Source organism: Denticeps clupeoides, chromosome 11 (genome assembly GCF_900700375.1).
Source record: "Denticeps clupeoides chromosome 11, fDenClu1.1, whole genome shotgun sequence".
NCBI lineage: Eukaryota > Metazoa > Chordata > Actinopteri > Clupeiformes > Denticipitidae > Denticeps > Denticeps clupeoides.
This window is the reverse complement of record NC_041717.1, coordinates 6,113,396-6,139,385: the sequence shown is the minus strand read 5'-3', so window position 1 is coordinate 6,139,385 and position 25,990 is coordinate 6,113,396. Positions and strand designations below refer to the sequence as shown.

The 25,990-nt window shown below is 45.9% G+C and overlaps 1 protein-coding gene across 2 annotated transcripts in view; it reads left to right on the top strand.

Moving 5' to 3' along the window:
- The window catches only part of bmp1a (bone morphogenetic protein 1a), a 41,301-nt gene that overhangs the window by 2,039 nt on the left and 13,272 nt on the right, over nucleotides 1–25,990 (top strand). Inside the window, exons 2-7 of one of the 2 annotated variants that reach the window (XM_028995111.1) lie at nucleotides 9,610–9,723; nucleotides 10,302–10,436; nucleotides 12,546–12,663; nucleotides 13,939–14,117; nucleotides 14,648–14,753; nucleotides 22,759–22,883. In XM_028995111.1, coding sequence (XP_028850944.1) covers nucleotides 9,610–9,723; nucleotides 10,302–10,436; nucleotides 12,546–12,663; nucleotides 13,939–14,117; nucleotides 14,648–14,753; nucleotides 22,759–22,883 — 777 coding nt within the window. Of the gene's footprint in view, nucleotides 1–9,609; nucleotides 9,724–10,301; nucleotides 10,437–12,545; nucleotides 12,664–12,761; nucleotides 13,028–13,274; nucleotides 13,382–13,938; nucleotides 14,118–14,647; nucleotides 14,754–22,758; nucleotides 22,884–25,990 lie in introns of those variants that run through there. The other variant, XM_028995112.1, reaches the window with a different exon arrangement.

Genomic DNA, 25,990 nt, shown 5'->3' with positions numbered 1-25,990 from the left:
CTGTTCCCTTACCCGGTTAAAACCCGTATAATACCAGCCGGTGTGAATTTGGTACATTCCGGTTGTTTGGGGACATATTGTCTGAGGTGAGATGAGAGAAAGGTTGACAAGGGAACACCTGGAGTCATATTCTGTGGGACTGAGTGCAGAAAAGGACAGACATTCGCTCATCTGCTGTACAGATGTCATCCGAGCTCAAATCTTCACACCCCGACACCTCGCCGCGCCGCGCAAATCCCTGCCCGTATCTTAAAGGGACCCGCTGGACTTTCCAGCCGTTCGTGGAGTTCTGACCGCAAGAGCAGAAGTCATACCGTGCATTTAGTCCATGCCTCGTCCCAGTATGACATTAATTGGTGTTGCTACCGACTGACCCTGGTGCATTCTGGAGTGTATCTGTGTTAATGAAACGTGCAGAGTGTTCCGGAATACGGCGACAGGCACTTTCGTTATTATTGACTGTATCCTAAAAAAACATCCCCCCGAGTACCCATTTATAGCCCGTCCAACCAATATTGGTGCAGCAATAGAACTAATCCAGACCCGGATGGCCCGCCTCCGTTCCTGGAGGGACCGGGGATCAGCTCAGTGCCCAGCAGGCCGGCTGGGGTTATGTCTTTGCGTTGCCGCTGGTCACTCCAGAACGATGGGAGAACAAGTGCAATCTGTTGTCCCTTTAAGTTAAAAGGTGGCGTACTAGTTTGGATAAGATCATGTTTTAAAGAGAACTTTCTAGTGAAGTAATTTGAATACTTGCCCAGTGAATTGAGGAAATAGGATGTAATCTTACAAAAGAATTTACCAAACATAGCTGTCCCACTTCACTGATATTCAGCCAATGAAGTATTAAGGCCAAAAACCCTGGGTTGGGAACCATTTGTAGTGTTCTGCAGCGTCACTTTCCAGCTTTACCCTAAGAATTAGCTCAAAAATGTTTTCAGTCTTAATAAAATATTCAATTTTCTTTTTTTACGACAGCTTCATTATTAATGTATTTGCTGTGCTAGAGCAGAAATGTGATCCATTAATTATAAGCACATAACACATCACAGTGGCTTCGTGTTGTAGCCGTAATTTTCCCTAAACGCTCTCTGGCTGAGATTATTATGCGAAGTGGCTTTTTTGGCGGGGCGACTCCTCGAAGGACCTTGACGTTTTGAGCGTAATTCCTGTCCGGGGTCTCCCGGCTCTGGGACGCGGGCGACTGTTGTTTATTGCCTGATTTCATATTCCCTTTCCATTCTTCATGGATCAGGAACGCCGACTCTCCAATCTGGGAAGTGTCCCAGGAACCCCTTTAACCATTAAGCATCGAGATCCAAATCTGTATGAAAAATAAATGATGTCAAGTCTGGCTTCCCGAGAGGGGCGTGAACTAAATAACGTCACGACGAGAGATTCAGAAGACTCTTGACCTGTGGATGTTATGACCGCTCTCCACGCGTTGAGATCACGTGGTTGGAACGTTACTTTGGGTTCTCTGTGAGATCCCTCGCTCGACTCCCCTCTTCCTCAGACCACAGACTGTGGCTCATTCACGCCCTGCCAGACGGGGGCTGGAAGGTGGGAAACATGCCGGTTGCGCCACCTGCCAGGACTGGGTGACTGCAGGCCATTGAGGCGGCCGCTGGCATGGCGTCTACGGGCCGTTCGCGGCGCAGGGGTCTGTCTGGAGTCAACCGGCTCACTTTATTTGTTTCTGTTTTGGGGCATTATTTGCTTATGGTTTATTTTTGCACAACTTCAAAAAGAGGGTGCACGGAGTCAAAGTTTTAACCCTTTAACCTTTGCGTGTAGTCTGTTAATGGGTAGTTATTAACGATGCTGAGACCTCACACATAAGGTGTGCTTTCTAACATCGCAATATTCCATCTGCATAAACAATGTATTATTAGTTATTACAAGTTATTTGATTTTCTAGTCACTACAACATCTATAACTATAAGCTATTGGCAACTCTAAGTCAATTTCCCAGAGTTGGGACTAATAAAGGATTATCTTCTCATACCAGTCGTTCTCCTGTGATATGTATTTGCTGAATAGAAGACCAAGACATCTCAAAGAGAGGCCTTCACACCAGAAGAACAGATCCGGAGTTGTCAGCCACGTCTGGCTGTATCGTTGCCCGGCTGTTCAGCAACAAAAGGGATATTGTTTCAACCGTATTCAACCGTAAAAAAAGAGCTCCTTGATGTAAAAATATCAGAAATACTTACAGAAGACAGGCATTATATGACCGAGTGTAGTAGAATTCCGGGCCTGTCACCTGTATTTAATGGGGTGCCTCGTCGGAAATCTGGCCCGTTTGTTACTCACCTAATGACTGTGCCGCAGTGGCTCTGGACGTCTCCGGCATGTGTGGGTGCCCGTGGACGCGCTGCATGGTAATTCGACTGCAGCAGAGAAATTAGCAGCCGGTCAAATACGCACCGTTAGGTCCCGGGCCCGGAACTTTCTGAAACGTTTGCCCGTCACCACCCCTGACCTCGCTGGAGGTCTCCCAGTTTTTACTGCCACCGGTTATGGTGTGGAATGAACCAGAAGACCCAGGTTCAAATCCCACTTACTACCATTGTGTCCCTGAGCAAGACACTTAACCCTGAGTGTCTCCTGGGGGGGACTGTCCCTGTAACTACTGATTGTAAGTCGCTCTGGATAAGGGCGTCTGATAAATGCTGTAAATGTACATGTAAGACCATATCACGCTCGCGGTGAATCCGACCCAGTTGTTACATTACCGTAGTGTCGAGTCTGTCTGCACTGTTGCCGCCTCACCACGAAGATTGTTTAAGCCCGGTTCTTGTCAAGCGAATTTGTCATCAGCCCCGGGTGGCCGCTGCTTTGCAGTTCATTAGTGTGGCCGTTGGTATATTACCCGCTGGACGGAGGACAATGGCAGTTTGATGCATTAGCAGGGACAATATGTCTGTTGTCACCGCTGAGTGATCGCGGTGCCCATTTCAGTGGCTCCACTCACGGCCAATTAAGCAGCGACAATGGAAACCTAAAAAGTGCGTACTCACGACTCACTTCGTACTCTAAAGTCAACTGCGCTCCATCAGTAATGCTCTTATCTCCAAACTGTTAGCAGGGTCACCGATCGCATTCATTGGCAAAAGTCTTTTGTTTGATCCGTCCGATAATAAATTCTCCAAATGAACACCGGTACCCTTGTAGAAAAGGTCAGTTTGGAATTTTTCCCTTTTTTTTTTCTCGACTGTCCGCATGAACGGTCCTTTGTCCTGTTCAGTAATTGGGGCTGTTTTAGTTATGCTGACCACAGCAGACCCCGTGACCTCTGGTCGCCGTCATAACAACTGTTTCCATTTAGCTCAGGTGTGTGTGTGTGTGTGTGTGTGTGTGTGTGTGTCAAGCAGCTTAAACACACCATTTGCCGGTGCTGTTGGAATTTATTTGCATCATTAGCTCCAGTTTCAACAATATTCCTGGCAAATAAGTTGTTGTATTCATACTCAAAATGGATCCGTGTATGTGAACGTTCTCTCATTTCTCAGACCTGACAGAAAAAAAAAACGCTTCACAGAATCGCAGTCTACAGGGTGGGCCATTTATATGGATACACCTTAATAAAATGGGAATGGTTGGTGATATTAACGTCCTGTTTGTGGCACATTAGTATGTGTGAGGGGGCGAACCTTTCAACATGGGTGGTGACCATACTGGCCAATTTGAAGTCGGCCATTGGATCCAACTTTTGTTTTTTCAATAGGAAGAGGGTCATGTGACACATCAAATGTATTGGTAATTTCAATAGAAAAACAATGGTGTGCTTGATTTTAATCAGAATCAGAATCGTATTTATTGGCCAAGTAAGTGCAAGCACATACAAGGAATTTGAATCCCGTAGATGGTGTCTCTCAAGTACGGAGTAGAAAATCAACAACAACAACAGCAATGTGCAAGGATGTGTGTACAAGTTATTGCACAAGTTGTGGAATTTGATTGTACTGTTTATAAATAACCATATCTACTGAGTATAAATAACATAACTTTATTCTTTCATGAGTTATTTACAAGTTTCTGACCACTTATAAAATGTGTTCAATGTCACCAACCATTCCCATTTTATTAAGGTGTATCCATATAAATGGCCCACCCTGTACATTTATTTCTGGTTCAAATCACGCTTTGTAGGGTGAAGGGACGCCCCAAGAAACACTGACTGGGGGCAGCCGTTGAGTGTCTTTAGCCCTGAAGAGACCCCGTAGGACCACAGCACATATTAGAAAGTGGTTCCGCACAGACTGTATTCTTCAATTTGAATGTTAATTCTGCGTTTGTTGAAAGGCTCGCACCTTTTGCAGAACCTTTTGTCATGCATGGGACCCTACAGGCCGCCTAAATCAAAAGGCCCTAGCCGTCTGAGCTCCTTGCTCCGTAAAGCCGGGTGGGCGGGGATGGTGGTAACAGGAGACTTGTCTAGACTTCACCTTCTTTTCATTCAGGGGTTTCTGCGCCACGGGCAGTGATTTGGCTGTATGGAGCAGTCTGTGTGGTCAGCGTCCTATTCGGCTGTTAGACGCTGGCTGCGCACTCATTTGTCCCACCTCGAAGTTCGAAGATCTATGTGACTTGTGCTGAAACAGCGTATGAAGTGCTTGTCTTTGCATATAAGTCATGACAAGACATTAAAGTTGCAGTCTGTAAAGTTTTTTGCGACGTGGAGAACTTAAACTCCATCCGATCGGGGCAGTATTTCACCAGAAGGACGTCCACCCCAAGCAAGTGCCCCCGGGAATTCAGATTGGGGAATTTTGCCCTGCTTTCTGCAGATTCTTCTGTAATTCCGCATGTGCACCCAGATGAAAAGAAGGTGTTTGTGGTTCATTTCCCCTCCTTAGCAAAGCATTTTCTAACAGTCATTAGCAACAAGACATTGGATAACATTCACCACGTCATGTGATCGTATATATTTGATATACTTTAAGACATTTGTTCACAGACAACTGTATCCCAAATTCTGCAAGGACTGCATATTTCCCACTAAAATGGGATGTGATGGTAAATGGTAGTAGCCTAGTGGGTAACACACTCGCCTGTGAACCCGAAGATTCAGGTTCAAATCCCACATTGTGTCCCTGAGCAAGACACTTAACCCTAAGTTGCTCCCGGGGGTGACTGTCCCTGTAACTACTGATTGTCAGTGACTCCGGATAAGGGCGTCTGGTAAATGCTGTAAATGAAATGAAATGAAAAATAAGATCATCTTTTATATCACACAGGTGCTGTACACACAGATCAGGCAGCAGTGCATGTCCCGCACTGTCCAACAAAAACGAATGCTGAAGACAATGCTGATTGCAAGGCGTAGGATGGCTAAGATTATCCAACCAGACAAGGCTCTGAGCGTGGGGGGGTGGGGGGTGGCAACAGCGTCTGCTGACAGTGTCACACGCACCGAGCGCAATCGAATGTGGCCTTCAAAGGAAGCCTGCTCCTCTCCGGCAGGCTGGGGAATGTCGACACTCCGTGTCCTGTCTGGGTGCCGGATTATCGGTTTTGCTCATAGAATGAGGGTTGGAGAAAGTGACCGCTGATCCAAGATCGGCTGTTCAGGTCGAGGTCACATGTCTTTGTCCCTGTGGCACCTCTGAGGCCGCGGGACGTCTGCATAAATTGTGGCTTTGAGTGGAGTGGAAACATCTGCCAGGCTGCATCTGAGTGTTGTAGAAGCATCTCAAATTCTGTCATTTTTTCTAAGAAAAAAATCTCAATATCTCAAATTCTATGCGGCAGCTGTTGAAATGTATGTAGTGAAATGTTTTTGGAAAGGGCCCAGGCATACCAGTTCCATGCCAGACTCCCATCTGCCACTTCTGTTCTTCATCAGATGAATAAAAAACGGCTGCCATTGTCTCGTCATCTTCTTCGTCTCATCCCTGAGAGCGAGCAGTAGGTGCCGTTTATCGCTCCGATAAGAGTCTCCCTCCCCGTCGATAATCAGGTGGGGTTTATTCCGGATGCCTCTGGGACTTTCTGATAAACCTGCCGTGTCTCCTGGAGGACTGTGAAAGCTGCAGAGAGGGACGTCCTGCCGCCATCAGAGAACAATTATACGCTGGATTAAAGGCTTGCCGCACGGCGGTTGTGGATGACTGGGTCCCAACCAGGCTTTTATAAAGACGCTCGGGTAGCTCAGGGAAGACCCTCTACCACCCCCCCCGCCCCCGCTGTTGGTCTTCAGGACTGTACAGTACTGTATGGGGATTAGTGATATAAGATTGTCATTAAGTGTGTGTATTCTGACGAAACTGCGGCTCTTGTGCTCTGTTCCGTCATTGAATCAGTTCACCGATGACAGTAATGAGGCTGTCCCCTCCGCTGTGGGAATCGGACACGTGACCGTCCATAACATCCATAATGCCAGCTATGCATTGAAGCACAAGCATCTGTTCACAGTCACCGATCTGAAATCAGATCACGGCTGTCGTCACTGCTGCCTGCGCCTGTTTGGTTTTGGCCTGATTTTTATTGTTATATATATTTTTTATTAATGATTTATTACGTGCCGGTGGAATGCTGTGGTGGCCATTGTGGGGAGTGGAAATTAGACTGGAGGACTTTTCACACTCCTCCAAAATGCCGAACCTGTCCCTGTCGCACACACACACACACACACACACACACAACAAACTTCATCATACTCTCATTAGCATTGACAGTCAGGGGCTGAGATCCTCTGACATGCCCTCTCGACCCTCACCGCTGCTCGTTCTGTCAGGAAATCTGTCAGATCTTTCTATCATCTTTCGATGGGGAACTGGGAACTTTATTCCCGCACGGTTTCCTCTGTCGGGATGCTTTTGTTTCCATTCTTTTTTAAACATCTATATTGTAGATTTCTTTTATGTTCCTACCCCAGAATGGAAGCTTGTCACGCTTTGTGAAGTACAGTCTTCTCGGTCTGATGGCGTCAGCCATATTTAGATCTGTATTCATTTCCCAGCCGTCGAGGGGATCTGCCCTGCTGTCTGAGCAGCTCGGGGGATGCGGGGCTAGAAGAGCTTTTCCCTTTTCTCCCCGCGTGCTACTACTAATAAAAAAAACTTTTAAACGGGTGATAAGCGCGGGACTTGTTTTGCTGGTGTACCGTCGGACATCCTCGTGATTTCCATAAATGGATCATTTGGTAGATGTCTGTATCATGAACTGTAACTACCCTATTTGTTTGTGTGTGATTTATTTCTGTCACCCCAAAACCTTTTTACGGGCTTTCGAGTTTGACATACGTAACATCCTCATTTTGGATTTAATTCTGCATCTGCATCAATACATCTTCTTTTTTGTTTTATCTGGTTTGTGCAAGGCCTGCAGATACAATGGACCTTACGCCATTGAACAAGGAGATAGTGGCCCAGGCTCCTTCTCTATGCGCTCGAACCGTAAGCCGCATAGCTTGTACAGGAGGCCAAATGCCTGTTGAACACTCTCATCGCCTACCAGCTGACATGCTAGCATGTCCCTCCCCGTCATCCTGCTCAGACAAGGGCTCCACTGCAAACCCCACGTCCCCCCGAGGCACCTCTCTGCTCTGGCCCGGGGCAGTAAATCCAGGCAGCGTGCGGGTGTTAAAAGCTTGTTAAACAGAGTGCCCTGTCTGCACCGCCGGTGCCAGAGCCTCGGAACTACAGCGGCATTTGTCTGCTTTATTAACCTATTTCTCCGTGGCCTCATTAAAATACCTGGCCCGTGTTTGGATCTGTTAATAACTGATGCACGAGGGCAAAGAAGTGGGCAATCCACTGAGCGAAATACAAACTAAAATTTATGTTTAAAATGTTCCCCTGTATCAATAAAATACGATACAGTTTACCTGTTTGCATTTTTTTGGACCGGTTTTAATATAAGAAAAACTCAACCAAAACTCCACATGAGAGATTTTTGGTTTCGACTGTGCTCGACCATCTCAGAATTGAGGGAATTTAATTAGATTTCTCCTTTGTTTGCACAAATGGTCAATCAGCCATCTTTGATTTAAAAAAAACTATATATATATATATATAGTTTTTTATATATATATATAGAGTATATAGAGTTTTAGTGTCCAGTAATGTGACTTACTGATTACTTGTTAACTTCCTTGGTGCAGTTTTGGCTATTAAATCTATGCATGAGAAACATTTTACTATATAAGAATATTAGAAATACGTATGAAATTCTAATTAGATTAGGTTTCAATGCTTGCTTTAATTGTAAAGAGGACAAGTGACAACATCTTGTACAGTTGGTACCGAAAGAATTCAGAAGCCCTTAAAAATTACACTCTTTGTTATATTGCAGCCATTTGGGTGGTAGTAGCCCAGAAGACCCAGGTTCAAATCCCACTTACTACCATTCTATCCCTGAGCAAGACACTTAACCCTGAGTGTCCCTGTAACTACTGATTGTAAGTCGCTCTGGATAAGGGCGTCTGATAAATGCTGTAAATGCTTTAATTGTAAAGGGTTATGTGCTGAAATGTTTTTTGTGTGTGTGGAGGGTCTGAATCGCTGTTAATTGAGTTCATGGGTCCTCCGCTGAACTGGAGGATGGATGTTCAGTCTCCTGACGCTTAGTAAAAAAGAGATTGAGTTCACACCAGCTGCACCCTGGAGAGTTGTAGGATACAGACAGCCCTCCACCATTAGAATCGGTCACTCAATGCACGTAACCTCTGCATGTGCACAGGAGAAAAAAGAAAAGAAGGCGCTGAACTGCGAGGTCAATTTGTGGCCTCGGTTCGCCTGGGTTGAAAAGCTGCTTTTTAAGGAGACCGTAAGAGGACAAACTCAGGCGATTATGATGTTACTTTTATAGCTTTCCCGTCACCACGGATTTAGCCGGATTCTCTTAATTGGTTCTGCAGATCTGACTGGTATTCACCAGGGAAGCTTGAGCTGTCAGTCACTGCCGTCACACTTACTGAAGCTACAATTAGTCTTTTACAAGCTAATTAGAGATTCTATACATGAGCACATGCTTCATTTAGGTCATTATACGAGGCCGGGCCTTCATGCCACATGGCTGCCGGCCATGGCTGTAATTTAGCCCTTCGTTGTGTTGAATCTTTCATGGCGCTTCACACGATGGTCTATGTTGTGTACGGTGCGACTGACCGAACGTTAAACAGTGACTGTTGCCACTAGACACCCTGTTGACCTTATTAGCTGCTATATGGACATGGACTTGGACGTAAACGATCAAATGCAAATAAAAAGTGAAGCCTGGCCAACAGTTCTTGTGTAACGCGTTATCGTTTGCAAGACTGGATTTGAGTTTGAGACTAAATTTACAATCATTTTAGCCCATGTTTAAACATGCTAGCAATCCCTTTGAGACATGCTAACAATGTGACTTATTAGTATGACTTATTTGAGTAAAAAAATAAAAAAAAAAAAAAGATCTAGACTCTGGATGCAGAATATCTTTCAGCTGATTCCTTTGTTTCTGTTTATTTCCTTTGGCTGTTGTTCCTCATATTTGAAATGGATTGTTTTGCTAATTGAGACCAGAACAGAATCCTGTCATCTCAACAGCACGCGATGGAGGGAATATGTCCCTCTAGTTTCCCTCGAATTTCTTCTCATTTCCTATCTTTTTTTCTGGCAGTTGCATACCTGGGGGACATTGCACTGGACGAAGAGGACATGCGAATGTTCAAGGTGGACAGGGTGGTGGACGTGTCTCAGAGGACCATACAGAACCTCAGCCACACACTTGCAGGTGAGTGAGTACAGCAGGCAGGTCCACAGTCCAGTAAATATCGATTTATCTTTTAAAATGTGTCCGTTTCATGCATGAAGCGGTCTCACGGTCCCTTCCCGCCACTGATGTCTTACCCCGTCTACATCACGAACTGGGGGGTGGTTTTGCATTGATTACAGTGACTTAAAAACTTATTACATCATAATAATCAATGCAAACAATTCTCCTGCTAACTAATTGAATTAGTGAAAAGGCAGCGCTTGCTGTATGTAATTCAAGTTCGGTCAGTCGTGTGGTCATCAGGAATTTCGCCCCAGATGTGGGTGACGTTTATTCGTCTGGAACCGGATTTCATTGTGTTTCGTTTTTAAGATGTGTGCCGTGACCTCAGATCTCGCTGTTCCCACTGCGACTTTTAGACTCGGAGGAAAATGAGGCCTTTGCAGATTGAATAATATGAATGACAGATATAAAGTGTAAAAATGCATAAAACAGAGCCCCAAAAAAAGTTGTGGGATCGCATATGCACGTTTGTTTTTGTAGTATTTTTGCAGACTTTAATATCTGGCTGCCTGCTTTCACCATGTGAATGACAGGCTCTCCTGCCAATGATACCCGATCCGTGCCAAAACAGCAAGGCTCTCACCGCAGGAAAAGGGCGGCAACCTCCAGACCTGAGAGAGTGTGGCCCGAGGGGGTCATTCCCTACGTGATCAGCGGGAATTTCAGTGGTAAGGGCCGACTCTTATATCAGCTGTGTCTTTAATGGGCTACGTCAGCCAGCGGGAATTTTGGCAGGGCCGTGGTTGCAGCTTTCAAGGATTTCATAACTTGGTCGACAGACGGTGATATTTAGGGTGTCGCAGCTTAGGAGGGAAAGTTCGAATGTGGCCAGAATGATAAAAAGTGAAAATGTATGCTTTTTAGAAAATGTTTATAATTGTCTTTGCTTTGTTTGACTTGGTCATGACAGATGCTACAGTGTACTTTTGTATAAGGTGGCCTGCAAAAATGCACAAAGCTAATAAGAAATACATGACATGTATAATGCATATTTACATTTACAGCATTTATGTGGCCTCTAGATGCAAGATCCATAGCATTTTTGTGTAATCTACATTTTCAAAACAACTGAAATACCACCTCATGTGAGCATAAAAAATATTTGTGATAAATGGCTTGTGTCCTTTAGAGTAGTGGTTTTCAACTTCATAAATGTATTAAATTAAATAATGGTGCGGTTTGAACCTGAGATGATATAATATGAAAAGTGAAGTGATTGTCATTGTCATACACAGCACAGCACACGGTCACACAAACAAAATGTGTCCTCTGCTTTTATCCATCACCCTTGGTGAGCAGTGGGCAGCCATGCCTGGCGCGCGAGGAGCAGTGTGTGGGGACAGTGCTTTGCTCATGATCCGAACCGGCAACCTTCCGATTACAGGGCAGTTCTAACCCCCTAGGCCACCACTGCCCCAAAAGGTTGATGAAGCTGGGATTCGAACCCCGGTCAGCTGCGTCAAAGACTGACGACATAAGTGGTCGACTGCGAAGCTTGTTATCACAGTAAACCAATACAATAAATCTTAAGATAAACCAAAATGACAACCAAGTGGTGATGCTATAAAGCACAAGTGTAAAACTACAGATCACATAATGCAGTGCACACTTTACTTGTTAACTGAGTGCCTTACACACTGGGTTTGCACGGTGCTTTGGTAACTTTTAAGCATGAAAAATTTATTTTGAGCTGCTTTCATTTGCCATCGACATGGAAACAGATACAGATTCTGCTGCAGCTTAAAGTTTACATTTGGAAAGGCAACTGAAGTACTGAATTATGGCATCTGTAGGTTGTGTGTTATCAACCCTACACACTGCAGGGCCATAATAATAGATCTATATAAAGAGATCTTGACACCCCTGCTATAGAGGAAAATATTCTCTTTCCACTTAATTCTAACTAATCCCAAAGTGTTTTTAGAACTAGTGCAGCAGGGAAGGGGAGGTTTCTTGGGACGTTGACTAGCGCAGTCGGGAATGGGAGAGCCAATCCACTTGCCAATGTAAATGAATAGGTGTGTAGGATGCTCACTATGGGACTAATGACATGAAGCAGCTTCAAAAACCTGCACAATTCTAAAAACCCGGCCGATGCTTTTCCAGGTGTCAAAAAGAGGACATGTCCGGGGGAAAAGAGGAAGCCTGGTCACCCTATTTAATATAGTCTTTGTCATACCTGCATTTAGCATACGTTTCTAGGTCTTCTATGAACTGAAATGGCAGTTGTTAACTCACATCTGAGCACTATGGCAACCTACAGCAAAGGAGTGTGAACAGACAAGACAAAGGACCACGACCCACTGAAAATGGTTTTGAGACCCACCAGTTGACAATCACTGCTTTTTCTGTTTCCTTTCAATTTGTACAGTTTAAGAGTTGTTGGAGACACAACTATCTTTATGATATTAAATTTCCTGTTGCATTGGCAGTTGTCACTAAAATGCCATCTGCCACACGGCCACATTTGCATTTGAATGAGTGGGAGTTATGCTTTATGTGTGTTTTTTTAATGCCAAACTCCTAATCCATATCACAACTGAACACCTTTGAAACACATAATCATTTCCCTGCTGCAATTTGCATTTTATTATGAGTCACCAGGGTCTTTGTTTGCTCTGCCACATCACTGCTCAGTTAGCACTTCGCTAATGTGTGTGTGTGTGTGTGTGTGTGTGTGTGTGTGTGTGTGTTTGCGCGTGTGTGTGTGCGTGTGTGTGTGTGTGTGTGTGTGTGTGTGTGTGTGCATTGATCTGTGTTCTCCGGGCCTTTCCCAGGCAGCCAGAGGGCCATATTCCGGCAGGCCATGAGGCACTGGGAGAAACACACCTGTGTGACTTTCATTGAGAGGACGCAAGAGGAGAGCTACATTGTCTTCACCTACCGGCCGTGTGGGTGAGTCTGTAGTCCAGAACTTGGGCCACTGTCCTCACCTGGATCCATGTGATCAGCAGCCACTGAGTGTGTGTGTGTGTGTGTGTGTGTGTGTGTGTGTGTGTGTGTGTATGTGAGGGTGTTAGTTTATGGGCGTGGTGTAGTACACATGCTGTGTTTTAGTAAGAGTGTGTGTGTGTGTGTCTGTCGCCATCCTGGGGAGCCTTTCTGTTCCAGGAAGGAAGCGCTCTCACTCATCTCTCCCACACTGAGATTTCTCCCTCCTCCTCCTCCTGCCTCCTCTGTGGTTTCCAGTCCTCGTGCTCCCGCCTTTCTTCTGTCCCTGCGCGTCCTACGCGTCCTCAGCCCATCCGTGTCCGTCCTGGTAATTACACCCCCCACTGGTAGAGAAGACGTCCCTCGCTGCAGAATGCTTGGGTCGCATGTGGTTTTCTGCTTGTGTTGCACCCAACAGCAAGTGAAAAGCTCTCGTTTCCGTTTTTGTCAAAGTTATGCGCTTCCTCAGTCATGCGAACCCCCCCCCCACCCCGGGGCATATTTTCAGACCAGGATTGCCATTGTAAAGACACCAAAATGCATTGGTCTTGTTGAGTGATCAGCTGTTTGTGCAGATCCAGCAGGTGGGCAGCAGTTACTGCTGCGCTGCATATTCAGCAGACCCTCATCCACCCGGCGCAAAGTTCAAGGCGAGGCTCTGGAGGCTCGGGCTGGACTCTCGGTAATTAGAGAGCAGCCTGTTGGGTTTGCACAGGCTGTGTGTGTGTGTGTGTGTGTGCGTGTGTGTGTGTGTGCAAGCACATTTTTTCCCACTAAAGCCCAGCTTGTTGGGTTTGCGTTTTGTGTCTGTGTGTATTTGTATGTTCTTGGGTTTGTGTTTTTGTCATCTGAGACTGTACAGAGAGGCTTGACACTAATGACACCCTGACAGAACGCTCCTCCCTGTGTGTGTGAGCGTGTGTGTTTAGTTCATGCTGGATGTCTTCACTGTTCATTTAAAGAAACTCTGCTGACATTTCGAAATGTGTGTGTGTGTGTGTGTGTGTGTGTGAGAACATTTGCATGTACTTATTCATCTGTTGCTCCGATCCAGTGCGTCTTCCCTCCACTAATTACAGGCTCGGTACCCCTGGGTTATGCGTTTAGAGGAGGGATGCAGGATTTGAACCTACGACTTATCGTGACTAGAACAGTTGAACGCTGGACCACATTTCTGTGCTTTCCAGATTATTGCATTATGGCCATTTTGTCTGTTTTTTTTTTTTTTTTTGCTCCCAGGTGCTGCTCATATGTGGGCCGTAGAGGAGGCGGTCCCCAAGCCATATCCATCGGGAAGAACTGTGACAAGTTCGGCATCGTGGTGCATGAGCTGGGCCACGTGATCGGCTTCTGGCACGAGCACACGCGGCCGGACCGCGACGACCACGTCAGCATCGTCAGGGACAACATTCAGCCAGGTAACGTGGCCGGCGAGGTCATCTCGGTTATCTCTTCAGCTTCTCCAGGCGGAGTTCTGTCGGACAGTCGCAGCCGAGCGTTGCTCCGGGGCTCCTGTAGTGCTGTGGAGCAAGAGCACTCCACCAGGCAAGGTTAAGACGCTCGTCTGCCAAGTAAAGTGAGAAGAAGGTCACCGAATCCCTCAGCTGTTGTTACCAGGGATTGCATAGCAGCTTTCTAGGAAGGTGAGCGGACGGGTAATTTGAGTAATGAACGTCCGACCTGACGAAGTCACCCGCCACGTGAGGCGTCTTGGGATAAATAACCACACATGACAGGTATTGTGTGTTAGGGCAGGAAATGGGTTTGCGCTAATGAAGACAGGATGACAGTTTGTGGTTATTGGTCATGAACTGGCATGCCGTGACCTACTTATCTCCTGTAGCTGGCGCCGTGGGTCGTGTCGGATTACTAATTTCTCTGATATTTTCTTTTCCCTGGTGCAGGAGGGGGCCAGGCTTTCTCATTAATGCTCTTTCTGGCTTCTCAGGGCAGGAGTATAATTTCCTCAAGATGGAGCCGGGTGAAGTCGACTCTCTGGGCGAAGTTTACGACTTTGACAGCATCATGCACTATGCCAGGAACACATTCTCCAGGTAGTACAGCTCCACCCCTTCGCAAAGTCTCCGCGCACAGTGTGCACAAAGCCGAATCTCATCAGTTACATTTAAAAAAAAAAAGTTGACCTCTTATGGAAGAGGTTAGAAATTTCTGCGAATATTGGAAGTAAAGCAATAATATCACTTCATATGAACAGATTTTGGTCGGTGGGCGTGCTACACATTGCACGGTGGGCCTGCCGTCTGTGTTTCATTATGGGCTAGGGATCACGTCTAATGCCTGGGGATGTGAGGCAGTAAACCACATGCGATGCTGCAGCCCCTGGCTGGTTAAACGAAATGTTCAATTGATGATCCCAACTATATGTGCCGAAAGTAATTTTTTAATAAGATCTTTTATCTCCCATATCTCAGGCTTGCTACTGTATAAATGGTCCCTTCCTGCCCAATACATGGTTTTAACACCACCACAGAATTAAATATTAACTCAAATCATGGTGCAGCCCAGACAAATTCCACAGATTTCTTGATTTGGCTTGAGCTGCGCCGAAATTTTGTCTGAACAGCGTAAACCTAGAGCCTTTCCTCCCACTATGAAGACGTTAGTCATCAAAAGACCTTGCCTTTTGGTTCAAAGCACTGGTGGCTTTGTCTGCATTTCATTCTTCTGCACCAGGAGGATCTGACCTTTCAGTCAGTGTGTGCGTGTCATTTGGGAGCCTCCAGGCTGTGATTCTGTCCTGCCGCGCTTCACACCTTGTGCTTTGTACTTTTCCCTTTGCGCTTGTTTTCCTGCTTGCTGACATTGAGGCCGGGGGGCGGAATGCAGCCTCCCTCCTGCCTCTCGGCCTTTATGCCTCTCTCCTGGAGCGGCTGCCCAGTGCGCCAGCTGGATCTTGCATTGTTGATAAGTGCCAGAGGTGCATCAGAAATTCAGCTCGGTGAAGGACAGTACAAAAATGGGGGCGCCTGCTGAAAACGGCTGCAGATAACATTGTAATACCCCCAGTAATCCAGCCTCTCCTGTGGGAATTATTCTGTTCCATCTGCAAGTGATATTTTTTCAGGTCAAGAAAGACGCAATCTGTCATTTGCTGAAAATTATGGTATTTTTTTGCTGATTTTGACAGTATTTGACTGTCAAAATCCTTAATAGCTAAATGCAGGCCATATATGTTTTTGTTATAGAATTTCAATTAAATTAATCTTTTAGATTAGTTAGTTACATTTAAATTAAGTAACATACCAATCTGGCAACACTTAAAAAGCACGTTTCAGAAAATGTCTAATAGAGTAAGAGCCATGAATTCATAAACTTTCTACATTGTATATTTCTATTCTATGCTAATAGATACAACTTGCCAAAACCCGTTTGACCATTTACTGCGGAACCTGTAGGCCAAAGCTCACCATGGGTCTCCAGTGTAATCGAAGGCAAGCGTGTTTTTTGGCAGGCTTTTTGGGGACAACCGTTGAGAGGCTGGAGTCCTCTAGTTACAGAGTTGCTGCAAAAACTCATATACACACCAGTGGGACCCCTGTGGATAAGAATTGCTCCCCCTGGTTTGAATGCTAATTTGTCGGACATAGAATTTAAAATAATAATAAAACTGCACTTACAGCAGATATTGCAGTGTGAATTTATTATTAGTAGATTAGTTTAACGTTTTTCCCCTTGCATTGAGTACCTAATTCATTTCTTCGGTTTTAATTTTTTTAACCCCATGGGGTAAGTATCCTCTCTAATGACTTTACTTCCAAATGTCAACATGTGTTTTCCTAAACTGCTTTTGCCTTCCTCCTTTTTATCCAATTCCGCATTTTTGTTCAAGTTAAGTTCCGGTAAGCCGACGCAGCCGTGCTGGGCTGTAAGTGTAAACCCACCGCCTGGCTTGTTGCTCAGCTTACTCTGATTGCCTGAGGGTCACCTTGGCTGGTGGCGTCAGCAGTTCTGGGTCTGACTGTGTTATCGGAGCATCCCTTGCTGTTCCTGGGCCCGGATCTTGCTGAGCTTTCACAATCTCCCATCGTCTCTCCTCACGTGTCAAGGATTGGGGAGGGGAAGGCTGAGTTGGCCAAGTTGGCCCCTGACAGGCTGCTTCGATTTAGCCCCTCTTCTCTCGGGCTCCCGTGAACATGCTCGTCGACCCGGTTCCTGAGCTGTGCTCCGTCTCAGTCGTCCTCGCCACTCCTCCTGAAGCGCCATGGCTCCTTGTAAAAAGGCTTCTCCTTTTCATGCCGTCAGCCGCCTCATTACGCGACGGAAGGGTCCTTGTGAAAGGGCTTTTGATCATTCCCAGCATGAGCCAGGCATTTTGTTTTGGATTTTGGCCCGGGGTGGCTGTCAATTCGGACCTTGTGAACACCAGTCATGTATGGGGTTGTTGAGCGTTTATAACCTGGTTCTATATAAACACACCATGTTGCAGGAACGCCCTGTACATTGAGTGTGTGTGCATGTGCGTGTGTAAGTGTTAGACTTGTCTGAAATACATTTTGAATAAGCGGGTTTTCAACTGCTTCTTAAAGGTAGTAGTTGTCTCGGCTAGTCGAATGGAGCAGGGCAAGTTGTTCCACCAGCCAGGGACAACAAAGGAGACCCCCTGAAGAGGGAATTTTCTGTCTCGTTTTTTTTGCAGATCTGAGAGCGCGTGCAGGAGTGTAGCTAGCTAGTAGTGTGTTTTATATATGTGGGTGCACTTCTATTTACAGCCCTGTAGGCAGCATCAAGGATTTGAACTCAATGTAAGCAGCTACCGGGAGCCGTTGGAGAGAGGTGAGAAGAGGCGTGACATGGGTGTGTTTCGGCTGACTGAAGATGACTGCCGAGGCTCCAGCCAGGAGAGAGTTACAATAGTCGAGTTTTGAGATGACCATTGCCTGGACGAGGAGCCTGTTGTGAAGGAAAAAGCCTAATTTTGCGAATGTTGTAGAGAGTGAACCTGCAGGATCTGGAGATTGCAGCAACATGATGGTTCAGACTCAGTTTGTCGTCAATCCAAACTCCAAGGCTTTTTGCAGACACCGTAGGTGTTAACAGTATTGAGCCAATTTGAATTGAGAGGTTTTGCTGAGGGGAGTTTTGGATAAGTTCAGGACATCTATGCCGATATGTCCGAGAGACAGGCCGAGATTTTTATCTTCTGGTGGGAAAGACAAATAGAGCGGGGTGTCATCAGCGTAGGAGTGATAGGAAAAGTCATGTGATCGGATGATGTGACCGAGTAAGTGAGTGTATATTGAAAATAGAAGGGGGCAAAGTACAGAGCCTTGTGGAACCCCTGTGGTTACCCTAGAGAAGACAGATTTCTCACCTCCCCATGATACCTTGAAAGACCTGTCTTGAAGATAAAAGGTATTCAGACCCCCTTACATTTCTATTGACAAAAACACAGAATTGTTGACATTTTTGAAAATGTATTAACATGAAAAACTGAAATATCAATATCAAGTATTTAGTAGAAGCTCCCTTTTGATCTAATACAACCATTAGTCTTTTTGGGAAACAAGTTTTTCACACCTGGATTTGGGGACTTTCTGCAATTCCTCCTTGCAGATCCTCTCCTGTTCTGGCAGGTTGGATGGTAAATGTTGGTGGACAGCCATTTTTAGGTCTCTCCAGAGATGCACAATTGGGTTTAAGTCAGGGCTCTGGCTGTTGTGTTGTTGTGAAGCAACTCCTTCGTTATGTTAGCTGTGTGCATAGGGACATTGTCTTGTGTGAAGGTAAACCTTCAGCCCTTCGGTCTGAGGTTCTGAGCTCTCTGGAGAAGGTTTCTGACCAGGATATCCCTGTACTTGGCCACATTAATCAGTTGTAACCAGTTGTCCTGTCCCTGCAGCTGCAAAACACCGCACAGCATGATGCTGCCACCACCATGCTTCACTGTTGGGACTGTATTGGACAGGTGATGAGCAGTGCCTGGTTTTATCCATACACACCGCTTTGAATTAAGGCCAAAATGTTCCATCTTGGTCTCACCAGGCTAGGTATCTTGGAGTCCTTCAGGTATTTTTAGCAAACTTTCATGTGTCTTGCACTGAGGAGAGGCTTCCATCGTACCATGAAGCGCCGACTTTACTTTCTACAACTTTCCCCCATCTCCCAACTGCATCTCTGGAGCTCAGCTACAGTGATCTTTGGGTTCTTCTTTACCTTTCTCACCAAGGCTCTCCCTTCGATAGCTCAGTTTGGGTTAGCTCTAGGAAGGGTTCTGGTTGTCTCAAGCGTCTTTCATTTAAGGAACATAGACCTTACTGTGCTCTTAGGAACCTTAGGTGCAGCAGAATTTTTTGTAACCTTGGCCAGATCTGTGCCTTGCCACAATTCTGTCTCTGAGCTCTTCAGGCAGTTCCTTTGACGTCATGATTCTCATTTGCTCTGACATGCATTGTGAGCTGTAAGGTCTTATATAGACAGGGGTGTGGCTTTCCTAATCAAGTCCAACCAGTATAATCAAACACAGCTGAAGGTGTAGAACCATCTCAAGGATGATCAGAAGAAATGGACAGTACCTGAGATAATAAATTTGGAAAAATGTCAACAATTCTGTGTTTTCTGTCACTATGGGGTGCTGTGTGTACATTAACATTAAATTATTTTTTAAATATGGCTGCAATATAACAAGGAGTGAACAATTTTAAGGGCTTCTGAATTCTTTCTGTACCAACTGTACAAGATGTTGTTCTCTATCCTGATGGAGCTTTTTATTTTAATAATTCACCCCATAGCATTGAAAAATACAGACTTTGTGTCCCTGAGCAAGACACTTAACCCTGGATGTCTCCAGGGGGACTGTCCCTGTAACTACTGATTGTGTCTGATAAATACCACAAAATAGAATGAGAAATGGCCCTTGCCCCATAATTACTCATGCAAAGCTGTCAAAATCTACATTAGAATACAATAATGAAGTGGATTATGATATGTATCTCAACATTGTGAAAATCTCGTGAATAGATAACATTTCACACAATCAGATAGCCTTATAAACATGCACTCCCAACCAGGATGATAAAGGCAACTGAGATTGCAGATCAGGCTCACTGGGTGCTGCTGTCTCTTTTAATACCCAACAAATTCATTTTTTTAAATTGAAATCCCATCCTGTGACATTTTATTTCTTAATATCTTCCTGCACATCAGTCAGTGGCTTTGATCCCTGTTGGGAAGCAGAGCGTTCGCACTGTCGCCTCTCATTTTCATTTATTCCACTCAACGTTGTGTATTTCTGTGCGCAAAGGGGTTTTCGGAATGCAATACCTGACATTGCTAAAAAGCCGGGGGCTGTAAGAAAATCTGGTGAAATGCGAGGATGGAACAGTGCCGCAGAACCCTGTCCGGGCTTTATAACCCGCCAGTGGATAGAACTGCGCGGCACAACCGTGCCGTCAAGGTCGATCAAGGAGAAGGAGCGGCTGGAAGTTTTATCCCCCTTTAAAAGAAGCCCTGGCCTGTGCCAGCGGGGCTGGCCTGTGCCAGATGACCGCTGTGCTTATTACACGGCGCTTCGGCAGGCGCTGCTCCGGGTTCCAGCCAGGGCATCTGAGGCAACATCTGTGCCTGGTCGTGTTCCTCACCTCTCCCTGCTGCCGATTTTTCACTCTGTGCTTTAACTCCTGGGGGGGGGGGAGGTCCCTCGGGCCGGATTTCAGTGCCCTCCGGAGAGGTTGTTGATGACCTCCTCGTTCCCCGCACTGGCGTGATTCTGAATGTTTTGGACCAGTTTTGACGGCCTGCAGCCATTGTTCCCTGGAGTGACTGTAATATGAGCCGGGGCGCACGAGTGCGGGCGAGCGAGGGATCGCAGCCAGGCTCCGGAGCATTACTACACACGTCTGATACGAGAACCAGCTGGTCATCGCTGAATAAAAGCCCCGCCCACCTCAGCTCACTGCTGTTGCTGCTGACTGTTTGGACAGCATCCTAAACAAACCGCCGCGTGCTCGGAGCAGCAGGGTTCTGGGAACTGGAGGGAAATTCTACTTCGTGGCGGGCGCTGAGGACTGGATTCCAATAGGCCAGCGGGTCTGTGTGTGTGTGTCTTTGTCCCTGTTTGTTTCCCCGTTGCATTGAACAAGTGTAATGACAAGTGGAGTCAGTTTGAGCAAAGTGGAGCATGTAAACAACGATCAGTCCATACATTAACTAATTTTTTTTTTTTAGATTATTCACCCATTTGTTATATGGTTAACATGTCAGGCTTGACCTTCATGACCTCAGAAATCGGACCGGCTGGATTTTTATGTGGCTACATCTCCTCTCTGACCGCCCCTACCAGACTCCTCGCGTGCGCTGGATTCGCTTTACTGTAAATCTCCGTGGGAAACCAGGGCTTTTGCTCCCGCTGATGTTGGGAAGATTTCATGGACTGCTTTCGTCTTCTGAAGTCTCTCCTGGGGACAGGCGAAAACACCCTTTTCGCTCTTTTTGTCTGTGGGCCATGCAGCCCCACCAGTGTCGCCTCGCCTTTTATCCCCCGCCCGCACAGTCCCTCCTGGGATAGTTCTTCAGCTCCTGGCACATGGAGCCTGGCCAAGGCAAATAAAGAGCTACCAGTGTGTGCTTTGTCTGAGCTGACAGTCGGGGCTGGAGCGTCGGTGCTCTGGAGGTGGGCAGGAGGGAAGGGCGGCTGCGTTCGCACTGTTAGCACAGGCCGCTCTGTTTGCAAATGCCTGCGGTTGATGGACCCGTGCCATGGGAACGGAGGAGCGAGAAGGTGAGACGATGGATGGGCGAGGAGGAAACATGCGAAAGGGCACTATAAAACAGGAACTGCCAGGAATTAAAAACTAGCAAATCTGTTATTTCCAGTCTTCAGTTCAGTCCGGAGGGGGATTTATGAGTTCATTTTAAAAGTGAAGTAATTGTCATTGTGAAACGCTGCAGCACAGCACACAGTCACACATTGAAATGTGTCCTCTGCTTTTAACATCACCCTTGCTGAGCAGTGGGCAGCCATGACAGGCGCCCTTGGGAGCAGTGTGTGGGGACGGTGCTTTCCTCAGTGGCACCTCAGTGGCACCTTGGCGGATCGGGATTCAAACTGACAAACTTCTGATTACGGGGCCGCTAGGCCACCACTGCCGGGGGACCGGCTCAAAAGGACAGTATTACAAATTAAAATATTATTGCATATATATCATTTGATGCATACAATATGCATCCTTTTCCCGCAAGCACATGTCAGCCTGCCATGTGTTTGACTGCGTCTGTTGTGCAATACTATTTATTTACAGGGATTATGTGTTCTGCAGACACGAAACGCTGTTGTGACATTTAATGTCCTGTTTATTACTGTTTACAGCTCAGCATACGGCAGCATGACATCCACGTGTGATGTCACAGTTGCCCTTTTTCCCAGAAGGGCCTTCCCGCTGACCGGTGCTGGAGTTGAATTCGTGGCAGTGTTGTGTAACAGCGCGTGACCTTTGAACCCGTTGCCGATGCGCGATTTTGTTTTGAGAATTTGCGAGCTGTCGGGGATCCCAGTCCCCCTCCTTCCCCCGAGAGGCTATGATTCAGAAGGAATCAGATGTACAGCCTCCCTCTTCTGGCTCCGCGGCCACTCCGCCCCCAGCCTGGCAGGACGCACCGAGTACAGTATGTCTCAGCACAGATCTTTATCTAAACTATTACTAATGCATTGGACACGAGTGCCGATACTGGGATTTCAGGAGCGTTGTTGTGTCAGTCACGTCACTCACACCTCTCTACACCACACATCACGCTCTACACATTTTTTTTTTTTTTAATTCTCCTCCCCCTCCCATCATTTCACAGAGGACTAAGCCTGCACAGATAACAGCCTTTTGGCTCCCGGCCCACCCAGCCAGTTGCCAGCCCAGCACAAGCATATCTCTGGCCTGTAGCATCCACGCTTTGTACCGTTGGAGTAATAACAGTCAGGAGGTGCTGGAGCGTGCTGATGTATTCCAGAAAATGCTTTTGTGTCTGTGTTCATATAAATGTGTGCGTACATGTGGGTGCTTGAGAGTTTTGGGTTTTGTTGTGATGCTCAAATTTGTTCCCCAAATGCAGAGGGATTTTCCTGGACACCATCCTGCCGCGCTACGACGTCAACGGGGTCCGGCCGCCCATTGGACAGAGAACAAGACTGAGCAAAGGGGACATCGCCCAAGCGCGCAAACTTTACAAGTGTCCAAGTAAGAGCCCCTGAGTCTGACAGCGAGGGTTTTTCGTTAAATAACCGAGCAGTAAAGCGCTGGGAAAATTCCGGCTTCTGTTTTTGTGTCAGCCAACTAGAAATATGTTTAGTGAAAATGCCAAATGCTGTAAAAAAAAACAAAAAAAAACGCTGCAATGGTAATGCCTTTTTTGGGCATTTAGAGGTCACCTCAGTTCCTTGTACACGGTGCAATGTCCTTCCTCCGGTCTGTCAGCTGATCTCCGTGAACATACACTACCAGTCAAAAATGTGGACGCACCGACTCGATGGCGGTTATGGAGACTACGATGGAGCCATTTTGAAGAATCTTAATACAAGAAGCATATTTAGTATTTGTTCTATCAGGAGAAAGTGAAGTATTTTTGAAGAATCTATTTTTTTCAGGGTCGCCGCTTTTTACCATCATGGCTGATTTGTTCACTATTGTTCATCAAAAGCCGCTTCATGACATGCTCATTAACATGAGCGAATGATAAGAAAGTGTTGGGACCGTTGGAAACCGTCCCCGTTGTCTAATTTAAGGTGGTGGAGAGAAGTCAAGAGCGTGAAACTCCCTGATTTGAGTTTTGCCTTTTTTGCTTTTTGTTTATTACATAAACTCACGTGCGTTATTTCATAGTCCTGCATCTTCAGTTTTATTATATAATGCTAAAAAAAAAAGTAAAACCCATACATGAATAGATGCGTTCAAACTTCTGACTTTTTTTGACCTGTTAGGGTCTTTAACTGTAGTTGGAGTGGGTGAAGCATTATTTGTTGTACTCAGTACTCAAACTTTTTCCGAATTTTTAAGGACCCCCCTAACTAAAAACGGCCTAGTGAGTGTTATATATGAGCACAAATTAGAACTCTCTAACATATTTACTCAATTCAATATATTTATTATAAACAGCAACATGTTAAAATGTTATATCTAGAACAATAATGATGTAACAGATAAGTGAGTGACCTCGGTGAAGGTTTCTTCTGATCTGTGGGCTTTGTAGTTAGTTCACTCTTGAACGCTCTGTTCTCTTGTCTTACTAATCACATTTCGCTTAACTGTGAAATTGGGCGGTGAAGTTGAAATTGCAAATATATAATATGCCTCACGGTGTCAACTTTGGGGGAAAAAAATTTGCCCCATAACCTCCCCGAAATGAAAGTCTAGTTTATTTATTTAGAAAATATCGCTTTAATTTTGTGTAACTCTCTATAGGAAATGATACGCTCTGTGGCGTGGTGCTCTGTATCACCACACGCCAGTGGCCCAACCCGAAAAAGGATTTTACTGCAGGTCTCCCAGATCCAGTTTACGTAGTCTGGAAATAGCCGAGCATCAGCGATTGATGTGGTGTGGCTGCTTGGCTACCGTTGCCGTGGCTGCAAGGCCAGGGGAGCGCGTGTAAACAGTGCCCTGGGAGAGGAAGTTTGATGTTGCTTTCGTTCCCAGATAGAGGCAAAAGAACAGCTGGTCTCTGAGGAGGGGTGGGAACCTAAAGGTCCTGCTGCCAGCACGGGGATGGGGACATTTACAGTGTAAACTCTGCTGAGACGTCCACTAGTTGTGACATCGGTTGACGTGTAGCTTTCTGTAACACGGATGAGAACAGCAACTCACTGAAACGGGGGAGGTTTTACTTATTAGTTAATTCGCTTTGACTTATCCTGAGCACAATCTAAAAACACCCAAGTGCATCCTAGGCAGTGGTGGCCTATAGCGGGTAAGGAAGTGGACTCGTAATCAGAAGGTTGTGGGTTCAAATCTCGAACCGCCAAGGTGCCGCTGAGGGTAGTAAAATTCCACTTACTACCATTGTGTCCCTGAGCAAGACACCTAACTCTGAGTGTCTCCGGGGGGGACTGTCCCTGTAACTACTGATTGTAAGTCGCTCTGGATAAGGGTGTCTGATAAATGCTGTAAATGTAAATGTTAACGTCCTGTTTCTGGCACATTAGTATATGTGAGGGGGCGAACTTTTTAAGATGGGTGGTGACCGTAGTGGCCATTTTGAAGTGATCCAACTTTTGTTTTTTCGATAGGAAGAGGGTCATGTGACACATCAAATTTATTGGTAATTTCACAAGAAAAACAATGGTTTTAACGTAACTTTATTCTTTCTGTTTCTGACCACTTATAAAATGTGTTCAATGTCACCAACCATTCCCATTTTATTAAGGTGTATCCATATAAATGGCCCACCCTGTACATTTACAGCATTTATCAGATGCCCTTATACAGAGCGATATGTAAGTGCTGCGGTGTATCACAAAATCACTTTCACGTAATCAGAATTTCACATGGACGATGAATCGTATTATCAAGATGGATGGTATTGTTTTTATTATTATTTATTATTCATCATGTTTTATTATCATTATTTCTCACTGCCTTTCCATGACTGCTTAGTCCTAGTCAGGGTTGCAGCTGCCGGAGCCCATCCTGGGACACTGAGCGCAGGGTGGGGACTTGGGGTGTGCAGAGGGGACCGCAGAGCACATTAATAATAATAATAAGAATTATATCAAAGATAGAGGCATCAACACTGAGCCGTTCTGTTTCTCCAACAATATAAATGCACTCAAGCACAAAAAAAAGGAAACCAAAGGATGATCTGAGTGAGGTGGCGGCGACCCTGGCGAGGCGGAGCGGAGCGGAGCTCCTGCGCTTTATTGGCCTTCATTTGATGTATGGCTTCGCTGGGGCATTCAGGGTGTTGATACAGCGGAGGCTCTTCAGCTGCAGCTTTGTTGGGTGGGTGCAGCGACAGTGAATTAGTGGCCTGAACTTTAGTTCAATGTGACGCTTGGTGCCAGTGGAAGCGTCCCAATACCGGCTTCTCCTACTCTGGAGTCTCGGTAAAGACAGCTTAATGTGCAGACTTTTGCCAAACACAATAAATATCGAGTCCGCCATCAAAGCCCGGGCCGGACCTCTTTTCTTGCTGTCTGTTGGCTTGTCTCTGTCAACGTAGTTTGACCAGAGGTTTCTGTCTTGAGGTCTTTTTGACAAATTTGGGTCTTTGGGTCTTTTTTTGAAGCCACGGACACGTTTGGAAGAAGACATTGCATATTACAGAATGACTTCAATAAAATGTAAAAAAA